The sequence below is a fragment of the Rhipicephalus microplus genome, chromosome 5, assembly GCF_043290135.1.
Source record: "Rhipicephalus microplus isolate Deutch F79 chromosome 5, USDA_Rmic, whole genome shotgun sequence".
Taxonomy (NCBI): Eukaryota; Metazoa; Arthropoda; class Arachnida; order Ixodida; family Ixodidae; genus Rhipicephalus; species Rhipicephalus microplus.
In genome coordinates, this window is record NC_134704.1 from 155550029 (window position 1) to 155563440 (window position 13412).

The 13412-nt window shown below is 41.9% G+C and overlaps 1 protein-coding gene across 1 annotated transcript in view; it reads right to left on the bottom strand.

The window, feature by feature from the left end:
* KCNQ (KCNQ potassium channel) overlaps nt 1–13412 on the bottom strand; it is a 320065-nt gene that overhangs the window by 17830 nt on the left and 288823 nt on the right. Inside the window, exons 10-12 of the mRNA XM_075896102.1 lie at nt 5601–5674; nt 4342–4469; nt 1795–1891 (exon numbers count right to left, since the gene is read on the bottom strand). Of these exons, the coding sequence (XP_075752217.1) occupies nt 1795–1891; nt 4342–4469; nt 5601–5674 (299 nt within the window). The remainder of the gene's footprint in view (nt 1–1794; nt 1892–4341; nt 4470–5600; nt 5675–13412) is intronic.

The following is a 13412-nucleotide window of genomic DNA, read 5'->3' on the forward strand; positions in this document are numbered from 1 at the left end:
GCTCGTTCTTTCACAAAATATCTTTATCGCCCTCACATCACTGATGCTCACGCTTACTTTCTTTTGCAACTCATTTGTACACCATAATGTCCATCAGTATATGCTTTACACGCTTCCCTCCTCCTGCCCGTCCTACTCATCTTCAGTTCACTTTCCTGGCCTCGTGCATGCATGGAAATGCTATGCATGATTGTGTTAGCGCGACGCGAAGCAACGACATGAAATGAAAGCACTCGGCATGAGACACGAGACAACGGCCCGGGCCACAAAAGATAGCAAGTGGCATTAGCCTTTCAGTCGTTTGGGTGAACGTGTAAGGCACCATGTAACTTCCGAGTTGTTCAGGGACCAGCGTCATCTTACGGGATGTTGTTTGTAGCAGAATCCATATGCGCGATTCGGCGAACACATAAATAGAGCATTGAATGACTCATCAGCGTAACGCTTGTACGCTGCCAGTGGTTTCTGCGAGTAAGTGTCACGTCACAATATGAAGCTTTCTGAAGCCTCGAAGGTAAACCAAACTTTCGAAAAACACGGACACAGCCGACGCGGTCGAGTAAACCAAGCACGTACAAGCACGTATACAAATATTCATTTTCTTGTACAACGATAATATCGCCAACCAAATCAATTACGTCTCTAGTTACACGTTATCGAATATTACCAAATACTATCCGCAAACACATGACATAAGATACCGCGAATGCAGCGCAACCGATGGTCGGCTCACCACAAGGGGCCCGCGGGAGACGACTTGCGGGGCCGCTGCCCACGGCCCTTCCTAAGACGGCGTCCATGCACCCACGTGCAAAACAGCACAAAGGCTCGCTCCTATTTTCCATTCACCGGCATAGCCTCTCCCCAGGGTATCGCTAATCATAACCCGTACGAACACAGCGCCAGCTTCTGCTAGACAGCTGTTAAACCCAAATTTGGCCCATACGCATGGCACATGTGCGCCACGAGGCTCGAACGACTTTACACGGGGTGATAGCACCCCTAAAGTTTCTAATAATGATAAATATCGATCATGTCCTCTTCAGTTTACCCGGAATTTTACCCAGCAAGCAATGACAACATTGTGAGCTCCAATAATCTTCAATACCAGAACTCAATCTTTGCAACTCCGAATCCTGGGTTCAATTGTGACTTTTTAGCGCGAAATATAAAATAAACAATGTTTATTGTTGCTTTTCCGTGCTATTTAAGGATAATATATATTTATGTTGTCTATAATACTCGAATGTTACTCTCTGATACCCCCTATACTGAAAATTCTCTGCTGGCTGGGCTAATTCTGGTACAGCGCGAATCAATGAAGCCCATATGACAGCAGAGCATCGTTCACGCTGGAATTAAGTGTAGTAGTAAAGTGAAATAATACAATATTTACCTTTGATTCCTAACAGTGCAGATGCTTATACTGGCCATTAGTTCGTTCATCGTTCACAAAAACTCTACCTGCTGAACGTATGTGCCGAGCATCTGCTAACATAACTATCGCTGCCGAGTGACAGCCAATCCACGAACACAAGCTTTGTCAATAAGAGTGCATAATCCAATACTACTGAATAAATTTTAGAAAACTGCGAGGATGTGCTTAGTGTGACGCAACATTTGGTGAAGACATAGCGATCATCAATCGATAACTAATCAACATTTATTAGACACTTATTCAACAAGATTCGATCAACAACCAATTATTCAGAAAAAATGCTTGAATTCAACAAGTTTAGGGCCAATAACACCAACTTTCGTTCCGATGCAAAAAAGCAAGAACAGAGTACTCACTGCTCGTTCCACTTTGACGATCCTCGATGCGAGGCTAATCTTTGATTCATATACATCTTTTGCTTTGGAGCCAACTTTTCCGAGTATTTGGTCCAGTCTATTAGGTAGAACAAAGAGAGCAAATTATTCACAATCGCTTATGTCGATGTGGCTAACAGCTCAAAACACAGACGAAGACTGTAGGCGAAGAAGGCGCAGCGCCAGGGACCACTGTGCCATGTTCATTTCTCGTATTCGTCTGTGTTTTTCACGCTCTTAGCCACGATAACTATCTACTAACTCGCCCCATTCTTCCCCTTGCCTATCGCCTATGTAAACCTTGCAGTTGAGCAGGTGCATGCTTTGCCAACGCAACCATTTTGGCGAACACTCCTTCGTCACCTTTCCCTTCCATTTTCATCGTAAATTGAGCATTTCACCGTGCAACACAAGTGGCTTCTACAACATATCTGTGCTGAGAACCAATGAAAACTGAAATTACCTATATAAGTAGCGTCATCATGAGCCAATTTCACAAACAGGGCTGTTTTTGAACGAGCAATAAATGACCTTATTTCAATAACCATACTAAGGCAGCTTTAGAATGTCCTTTCCTTGCCACGTTGGCGCACAAGTAATCGGTTTTTAGATAGGCTTATTTGAATCTGTATTTTGCGCACTCGGCGTAAATTTGGTCAAGCCGGGTATTTTATAAGAACTTGCATTCTTCTGTTTTCAGTTTGTCGAACAGCCTCTTTCTACGAGTATTCTGTCCTACAAAACTAACATGAATGACAACGGTGCTTGTAACCAATGCAACAGCGAAGAAACGGTGGAATATATTAGGCGTTTTTTTTTCTAAAAAGAGCCAAGTGCACTTTCACTAAAACTGAAAAAAGAACGCACTTTTCGTTGCTAACCATATGGTCAGGCCTGCTGAAACAACCTTTTGGTAGTATCTTGATCTCCCCTAAATATCCGAAATCTGTACGTGGACTAAAATATACATAGCCCAATATATAGTCAGTATTGAGGAGTAAAGTTTATATTTGGCTCATATGGATGGCACCATTTCTTTTGAGAATGAATCAGCCCGTAAAATAAATGTAAAACAATTCCAATGCACAGCAAAGCAATACTTTGCGACAAAATGGACGTCATCCTTGTGCTTCCGTCGCTGTCGTACTTGTCACATGTGTTTAATGGCGATTACTAAACTTGAGGACCGAGTGGTCTTTGCTGAGAAAAGGCCTATTATTTTGGTCTCCCACTTGTGCGTTATTGTTCGTGGCATCTATTGAAGGGCTTTAAAACTGATTCAGTTCGTTTTGCGCCGTGACGTTTCGCACCACTTCTTCTTGTTTAGGGAATATATAGATGCCCAATATCCTCATTTTATACTTCTCCTATTAAAAATACGTCTTGGAGCGAACAGAGGGCATGGTACTTGAAGCGCTACCCTTGGGGAAAAGAAAATAGGAAATTCAGTCTCCTGTTCTTTATAATCAACTTTTGTCATGGAAAATGATGTCCTTCAGTATGTGCCAATTCGCCCTATAAACTATAATTGTGCAACATAAACACGATAACAAAGCGACCAGGACACAAATGAAACATTTTGGCGGAAACCATGTTGGTAGTTCACGTCCCTATTGTCGGAGCAGTGCTGAATAATGAGTGTGGTGCCGTTTGATTGAAACAGTTGAAGAATTTAGATTATGTTTTATTATAGACTGAAATTTTTAGTTCATTTTACATTGCGTATTTGCTCAATTTTGATTACAACTGTACAAGATGTTTAAGATACTTAGGCGTGCTTTACGTTCCCGTGAAATTTGGTGTAGTTTCGGTTACTGCATTTGACTCTTCTTTAAAAAAAAAACGCCTCATATCACTTGCCGCTATCTTGTTTACAGCAGGCAGAAGTTGCCGCTAGCGGTCGTGTTGGCCCGCCTCGCAGACAGATCCTGTCTGAACAGACAGTACTGCGATTCCGATCTAAAAGTGTCGTCGCAATCGAAGTGCGCTAAGGCAAGCTGAATTTTAGAACTTTACGAGTAGCGCTAGTCTGTGAGATGGTCTGTATTACTGCTGCTCCCCAATTATTTTTTGTCCTTTGCACACCTTGTGGATAGTCTGTTTGTCTGTATCTCTGTCTGTCTTTATATCTTTTTTCTCTTTTTCTCTTTCTTCCTTTTTTTCTTTCTTTCTCGCTTTGTTTTTTGTCGCTTTTTCCTTTCTTTTGTTTGTTTGTTTTCATTTTTCTTTGGTGAACGTTAGCGAACAGAGTGTTCCAATGTCGGCTGACCTTCAGATTTTTTCCTTATTTGTATCTCTCTGTCTCTGCTCCACACCTGTTTCACGTGTGAAAGTGCTCATACTGAAAGAGAGTGTCAGCCAGAAATCTACAAACATAATTCTCTAGAGCAAAGTATGCCAAGTGCTAGAAGAATTTCGCAAGGACACTACGCGATTTTTAGCACGAGCTGTCACTTGCATCACCAGCTAGTGTTCGCTCATGAGCATACAAAGGCTGTACACGAAAAACGGTGAGAGCGCACAAATTACCTGAATTGGATATTCTTGGTCCGTCCAAGAAGATCTACATGACCGGCTGAGTATTGTTCGATGACGTCTTTCACATCATAAGGCTTCAGGGCCTCCTTGAATTTCCTCCGCGCTACAAAATATTTAATCTGAAAAAAAAAAACATCGAAGGGATACGTAATAGAATTCACATTTCATTACTCAGGAATTGGCTGTAATTATTCACATCTCGACAGTAGCTACTAATTCGGAGTGTAACGACTTCGCCATACTGAACAATACGTGAGTTAATATTTGTTGCCTCGAATAAGAATTTTTTTATTATTATTATTTATGCCAAGCATTAACAAAGTTCAGTACCTTTACTATAGTGTGATCAATTCTGTATCCATTATTTGCGTAGACAATTTCCGCATCAGTGTTTAAACCAGTTTCATTAAGACTGGGAATCGCCGAAATGTTATTGTTTTAATGATATTTATGCATTCGTCTAAATGAATAGGCGCAAATTAATATTGGTTATTTTTTATACTACCGTACTTGTGTTCTGATTCAAAGAGATTTTCAAACACAAAATGAAAATATGCCAATTAGTTTTTTCTTTCAATACAGCAAAATGACGTCAAATCAAATGTAGACTTAAAGAATGCAAGATTCAGCTGACTTCCGTGAAGGCGCTTGTTCTGCACTGCACATATAACAACCAGCACATTAAACAGTGGCTTTTACAACACCAGGACCGCTGGCCACAACTGCTCAGCTTCAACAACCAGGAAATAGTGTTGAAAACAGTCGACCGCAATGAGTGGTCTTGTGTGGCTATTTATTATTGCTAGTGGAAATGTTACTCGTGATAGAGTGTAAACAGTATCAGAATTCACGCAATTCACTTGCATAACAAATATTTGCCTATTTTCTGCTTGAAAATTTCCCGGCACGCTCAGCTAATATATGTTGCGCAATTGTTTCGATTTTCCGATTGCTTTATAATATAATGCAAATTGAGACTGCGTTAGTGAACAAAGATCGCCGTACAACCTGATTTCTGCTAAAACGGTGGCGGACACGTGCTTACACCAGATTTTTTTGTAGTCATTGAGGTGCTCTAATCGTGCGTTCGTATATTACCTGATCTGCGAAATTCTGTCAGCACATGCTTCCATTGGTCTCGTCAAAGTTAAAAAAAAAAAACTGAAGTTATTGTGTTTGGCCGCGCCACAATATAACGTAGCTTCGCAGAGCAAACTAGCGCTGAAGGAGCCCGAAACATCTCCACTTACCTTTCTGAGCGACCTAATAGCATTTTTATGCTGTTTCGTGAGCACTGTAAGCCTTGGTTCTTCAGGCTCTTCGTCTGCAACGTAAAGAAAAACGTAAGCAAAAAGCTACATGATCGCGAAGCCTATGCGAATACTAATTTGCTCATTTAAATAATGCGGATGGGAAGCTGCACTTTATAACAAGGCTATATGTACTAAGTGCTCTCGATAATTTGAACTGCATAAGGCTCAACACACTGTATAAGTCTGGCTAGATTGTATGCAGATTTTATGACGATGACAGAGCCCGAGCTTAAACACCGATTGCATGAAATTTAACTAGCATTACATATCACACATGGAAAGAAGTGAAAATGTTAGGGGCTAGTGTTCTTTTTTATACACAATACTAATATGAACTACAAAAAAAAAACTCATGAAAAGCTCTCACTTTTTTAAGGTACAAATGATATTGGGTAGCAAAGTACATAACCATACGTATTCTAGACTCTGAGTTTAATAAACAGAAACGCAACATTCGAAGCGGCCATTATGGTAGATACAGAAAAGCTTGTCGAAAGCGTACTGCGAAACATAATCAAAGATTACTCAAGTCACCTTCCCGAAATGTAGTTTTTGAATTTAAATTCACTTAAAAACAAATCATCCCTTAAATGTTGACGGGGAGTATTGGGTCTATTACAACAAAGGCACTAAGTTTCTGCTTTTTTTTTTTGCTTTAACGGCAATGCTGATACAATTGGTGCGGTTCTTCGAGAATCTTCGGAAATGGCACTAGCAAAGCGGTGGCATGTTTTTCCTAGAAAAGTCAATTGGCATTAAGTTGTTAAGCTGTCAGTGAGCACTTTTGGTCCGCGAAAAAAAAAAACATTTGTTTTCTGTTATTCCAGATGGTAATTCCACAATTTCAAAATTTGGTACACTACATTGTAATCAAATGCTACTGCAAGAAACTAATGTCACATTAGGCAAGTGCAAGTGCATAGCGGGCAGGACTTAAGATTGCAGTAAACGAACTAAAGAAACGTTGCATTTCGTGTGCTTTGATAAACATGCTGAGCGTAATGAAAGGAAAGGGCGAACATGCTTCTCGTTCGGCTAAAAGTGGCCTTAATAAAGTCCTCGACAGTGGCTCGATGAGCATGCCTTCAGCTGAAGACGACGATTGCTCTTGACTATCATGCACAACCACCTGATTTTAATGACAGTGCCTGCGAACATTTCCTCTTCACAAAACCTATGTCCGAAAGGCCAGGAAAATTCGCGGCGCATTAAAGGCATCCGTTGAAAAAATCATGGCCCTCCGCGGCGCACAACAACTGATTCAACTCTCGGTAGCCAACCGCAAAGAAGCATCAGTTAACTATTCCCACTGCTGGTAAAATGAGATATGTTTATTTGAAGGTGGTATGACGAAGTATGTTAGAGCGGATGCCGCACCGCCACTGATACGCACTCAGGATGTCATTGATGATTATGCATCTATAGAATAGCTCATACTCACAAAGCGTGATTGGCCAAGAATTGATTATATGAAAGAGAGGTACAGTTCATTATTTGGGTTCCCGTCTATGAGCTAACGGAAAGGCTGTGTCTCCCGACAGCTTCCTTGGCCTGCTGGATCAACCAAAGTTGCTTTCTTAAACATTTCAAGTATACATATGGTCTAAAAGAAAGAATGAATAAACGTATTTAAAACAAAAAATGTGATAATTATTTTTACTACTCAGACGAGACAGTATTCTTAAAAAGGAATAGAAAAACAGCAGAGGCAGTCCAAACTTTTATTTCCGTTTTGAACTCGCTCAATACATCTTGTAATAATACCTATACAAGTGAAAATTTTAAAGCGAAATGTTTTATTTCGTGAAGGAAACTGCAAACGGCCCGAGAAACGCCCCTGTTACTGAAGCCCAGAGCCCAATCACCAAACATAAGTATATTGTCAGGTTGTTGTTGTTGTTCTTCTTCTTTGCCGATTAACTGTGGCGCATACCCAGTGGGCAGTGGGGGGTATTGCCGAACAATTTGGTTGCTTCATATAGCACTATGGAAATTTAGAATAATGGGAGATATATAATACAAAGATTACAAAATAAATATAAAGTTATGGTGCTCGATTTGATGCATAAGTCTATTCAGGAAACAAAAAAAGCTTTGTGTGTCTTTTTAAACATAAGAAAATAAGCTATCCGTCCAGAGTTCCCGTGAACGGGCTGCCAAGCTCGCCTTGGCGGTCCCTACGTGGGACTAGCGGAGAGGCGCGGGCTCTCCCCCGCGTCTGCTCTGGACCCAAATAAAGTTTTCACCATCATCAATTCTCTTACTAAACAAGCGCTTTTTGTCATCTTCATCTCTCATCCTCCTTGACGTCTTGGCTAGCACTATATGTACAGAAAAAAGTGAATAGCTTGATGGTCGTGACTACTTCAATTTGTTGATTCGTTTTATCATAGTATTTTTGTCAAGCTGGATTCGACAACGTATCACAGATGTTTCAGGCGGGCATTTCGTGCACTTGTTGTGCATCTGATTGATTACCCCGTCATACTTCCCTCGCCAAGAAGAGCATGGATGTTTGTGCAGAAAAGAGTTATTCAAAAATCATTTGTTTCTCAACGTTCGTTTTACTTTTTTTTCTACCAACCTGCTTTCTACACTTCATATATGGTATTTGGTGACAATTGCCAGCCCTTCTCTGTGAGGATCACTGCAGCCAGCGAACATTCCGGAGATTTCACACTTAAAAAAAATTACTACGCATATGAAAACCGCGAAGTGTTACTCAGTATTATGTCACTCCTTGTTGCTCATTTGTGGCAAGAAAGCAGTAACGCAAGGTCAAATCTCTATTAACTTACAGACATTTTTATAGCAATCATCAGAACTAAATATATTATGACTTTCATTTGACGGCTTTATTTATGAATCATTCACTAATCCTACATTGATTTCTCTGCAGCAAATTTTCAATAAACCAGAAACACCTAATTCGAGTTGATATCATGTCTTTTTATTTGACATTACCAAAAAAAAAAACCTGAACCAGCTCCGCTTCGCAGCCACTTTTGTAACAGTGGAGTTGGTGGCAGTTCATCCATCACGCAAACGCTTTTTTTTGTTTGTCATGGATTTTAGATGTGTTGTATCACGGAACTTTATTATAGATATCTTGTTACACTTTCATGTGGTAATAAAGCCTTATTGAATCTAGACTAAGCACTCTTATCGACAGGTTTACACAGAAGCATTCGCTTAAGATGCTCGTATACGTGGTGTCACTGCTCTTCCTTAAGCTTTGAGGCTGCAGTATAGCCACCTCATTTTATAGCCAAAACGTATCACGCAAACATTGGCGAGACTTCGGTAATGCAGAAGCCGTTTTTCGGGCTACTTGTTACATTGTTGCTTTTTACTGGAAACCAGGTGTAGTGAAATTAAGCCAATGAGTATGGCAAATACTCGCTTGTGATGTGCACGAACAGTACCCGGATCCTTAGGAATGAAAAGCTCTGTTAGAGCTAAAACAATGGGCACCAGCTAGGAAGAAAAGAAAATTAAGCAGCTCCACTGACTTAACGTCATAAAATCTCCTTAGACAGCACCTCTGTCTAGCCAGCCTTCGCGAAAACTATGCCTGTCACACAGGTAGGCACAGCATATAGCATAGTGAGAATTTATTAGAAGGCAGAGAGGTCGGCCTGAGCTAGTTCGCTCTAGCCTGCTACTCTACACAGGGGATAAGGGAAAGGGGAAGGAAAGAGGGATGAAGGGTGATGATGGGGACAAGAAGAGGTGGTGCGTATGTACAGTAGCCACTTAGCATAGTACCCTACAGTCTAGTTTCTAGTCCAGTGGTTTTCATAAAGTCTAGAACAGCCTTTGTAGCAGTTTTTGACACTGTTTGGTCGTTCATTGCTGACAATATGTGGCTTTCACTTAATGGTGTTCGTCCAATGCTTGCCAACGTTGCAGTTAGCATTTTTCTTTGCGCCACGCCACAGTCACAAAATATGTGAGCTATCGTTTCGCGCACTTGGCAGCGTTCACAATTTGGGCTGTCCGCACGGCCGATTAGGTGGGTGTAGTGGCGAGTGAAGGCGACGCCCAGGCGAATTCGGTGCGGTATATTAGCATGTCTTCGGCTGATTTTATCTGGAAGACGAAAAGTCATACCGGGGTCTGTTTCCCGCAGGCGCTTGTTCCGGTGATCTGGTAGCGACCAGTAAGTGGCGGCGCATTCGCGCATGAGTGATCTCAACAATGTGTGGACGTCACCTCGCGAGTAGGGTACTTTGACCTACATAGGAGCGTTGTATATTGCCGCTCTTGCTTCGCTATCGGCTGTTTCGTCGCCAACCAGGCCGCAGTGTCCAGGAATCCATTGGAGTGTAATCAAGTGACCGCTCCTGTGTGTTAGGTCAAATGCTTGGACGATTCCTAACGTTAACTCGTAAAATTGGCCTCTTCTTGAGCAAGAATGGATAGCTTGAAGCGCTGATTTTGAATCAGACAGAATCGTCCATTTACGCGGTGCTTGGTTGTTCACAATCTTTATGGCTTCTTGTATAGCAACAAGTTCTGCAGCTGTCGAAGATGACCTATGATCTAATTTGTACTGTCGGGAAATACCAAGTTGAGGGATCACGAAGGCTGCAGCTGAGGCGGATGAAGTTACGGATCCATCGGTGTAAATGTGCACAGAGTCGCTGTATCGGTCATCTAAATGTGCCAAGGTGAGTTGCTTGAGGGCAATATAAGAAACATGCGACTTATACGAAATTCCACATATGTGAAGGCACACCAGTGGTTTAGTTAATGTCCACGGAGGCACTGCAGGGATTACGGCAGGTGCAAAGCCTGACGGGATAATGTGCCTATGCGTATCGAGGCATCGCGAATAGGTACAGCCTGGTCGGTCCACTTGTAGCGAAGACAAAGGGTGCTGTGCAGGTAGGCACAGACCTTATAGGTAAACGGCTGTAGTTCTGTATTCAGCGATGGGATGGTTTCTGTGTGGGTCTTAATGAAGTCCTTAATCTTGCTTCACTGCAGCTACCCTACCGTGAAACCTCAAAAGCAAGGCTGAGGTGCAACCCACCGATTTTCTTGGCGATCGAGCGCTTGCCGAGGCGCTCGAGTCTTTTCTGAGGGCGCACGTTGACTAGAAGTTTTACAGATGCTTTTTGTTTTTTTGGATTTAAGTCACTAAAGGATTACAATGAAGTTTCTGTTGCTTTTGTTCTCCACATTACCTTATTGCCAGTCTATTATTCACCTGTCTTGAGCCCTGTAAGTCAAGTTTTAAGGCCTGTATAAATTACTTGCTGACTACAGGGTATACAAGAGCCTACTGACAAAAGGCCGAACCCCTAAACCACTGCACACTTAGAAGACTCGGTAAAATGCTAACGCTTATGCGCCGGTGAACAAACAGTGTTTCGAATGATTATAATATGCAACAGTGAACGAGAGGCTCATGTGGAGGCCGAGAGGACATTTATTGAAAAAATACTTTTGGTCATGCTGGTGGCCGTTCTATTTTTTTTTTACCATGATTTTCCCTGGTTGCACTATACTGTTGCACAATCTAAATCGAATGAATGTGACGTTATACCGAAAATACCCTGAGCGAACGCTGCTTTAGACGATAATCAGATATTTCCCGTGGGTCTTTTTAAAATAAACTGAATGCACAAAAGCTTCAAAACGTGGTGTCTGCGTGTTGGCCCCAAAGAACCTTGCTAAACTTCAGCAAGTTCCAAGAAACGCCCCCCTCCCCTTTTTACTTCATAGCAAACTTTTTTCATTCAAGTTTTGCTGCATTCACGCACAGTAATTGAAAAAAAAAAGGTATATCAACCATTCATTACCTCACACGCACCTCAACCCACTTTTTTTACCAAGAATTTGACGCGGTGCTCAGTAACACCCAGGCGCATGTTGGCTTCCTGAGCCAGTCGCGCTTCGCGTTTTTTTTTCTTTTTCTTTTTCGTATATATAGTCTAGTGTTGAGAACTCCTGCTTAATAGCAGATGTTGTTCCTTAATAGCTGCAGCATGTCCACTGCTTTGGATTCAGTACCTATCTTCGCAAAAAGCCATAGAGAATGGGGATAACACAACGCATCCGAGATTCATTTGATTGATTATTTGATATGCGGGGTTTAACGTCCCAAAACCACCATATGGTTACGAGAGACGCCGTAGTGGAGGGCTCTAGAAAGTTTGACTACCTGGGTTTCTTTAACGTGCACCCAAATCTGAGTACACGGGCCTACAACATTTCCGCCTCCATCGAAAATGCAGCTGCCGCAGTTGCAGTTCGATCCCGCGAACTGTGGTTCAGCAGCCGAGTACCTTAGCCACTAGACCACCGCGGCGGGGCGAGATTCAACTGAAACAACCTAACTACGAGGCCCGTTTTCCGGGTCTGGCTGATTACAAGCTGCTGCCAACATTTATTGCGTAGCTCGTGTGTTTCTGTTATGTACTGGAATGCTCTTATCACACCCTGGCGTCAGTGACAGAGGTTCCTTAGATGAACGGCACTTCGGAGTTCGCCATTTAGGCGAATCGGTGAGTGCACAACCAGGCAAAGTTTATCCGTAGCTCACGAAACCCCGAGAAAAGGGTCTGTGGAACAACAAACTTTCAGAAACGATACTTTCAAAATGGTTTCCTTTCTTTTGCTAAGCGGTACATAGTCGTACAACATAAGAAATGCTCTTCAAAAAGGTAGCGTGTTTTTTCCGAATGTCTGATTTGTTTTATAAGAACTAGAAAGAGTGCTCGAAAGTGAAAATTTTATTCCTCTCCTAACAAGAGTTAGTATTCAGCCAGCCCATTTTCATACTGAAGGCTACAGTATATTTTGAAGAAATGACAGCTTAACCTTTCGCGCTTGCTGTAAAACGCGCAAAAAGAATGCATCAACGCCTAGAACAGTTTCAACACTCCTACATTTGTGAGTAATAGGGAATACGAATCGCAACACAGACACGGTTTGTCATTGTTGGAATGTTAACCGTGACTTACTAGTTTTTGCCTGCCACATGTCATTATGAAAGATGAAAGAGCACGAAACTCACTGTGGTAGTCTTCTTTCTGGGGGGGGGGGGAGGGGGGACGTCTATTCAATTTATACCAATTCTTCATTCATCATTAGTACAGTAGAAGGTCCCAGAGTTACAAAACTCTCACTAGATAGTATAACGTTGTGAAGGATGCTGTAGTAAAGGCTTCCTGAAATTTCAACTACCTGGTGCATCATCATTATAATCATCATCAACAGCATCATCATCATCATCATCAACAACAACACTATTAGCCTGACTAGAGTGTACTAGAAGTGTTGAGCGGTGTGACTGGGCCTCACCGCCTATTCTCTTCCGCGTTGCTTGTAGCAGCGGCACTGCAGTCGGATAATACTGAAAGAGTCGAGCACTGCGTGCAGGAACACCTATTCGCTTTGGCTCCTCCGTCGCGCTTTCTTGATGCAGATTTCTTTTTACCTGCCCATATTTCATGTCTAGCACATGATGCCACAGCCCTTGAAGTATGACAAGTCAATCTATTGAATTTGAGCTCTATAAAAGCCCTTGTGAGAGGTCAAAAATATTTCAGAAAAGGAGTATTTCATACTGATTTCCTCTGTCTAAAATGTTTCTTCGTTGCTTTGGCGTCTACAATATTCAGAATAATTGAGCCAGTTTATTCAAAGTTAGCGGTGCTCAGAAAGCTGTGAGATTAAAAAACAAATTCCATGTGAAACGCACGCAGAAACAGGAAGCCATAAGTAAAGAGCGGAAAT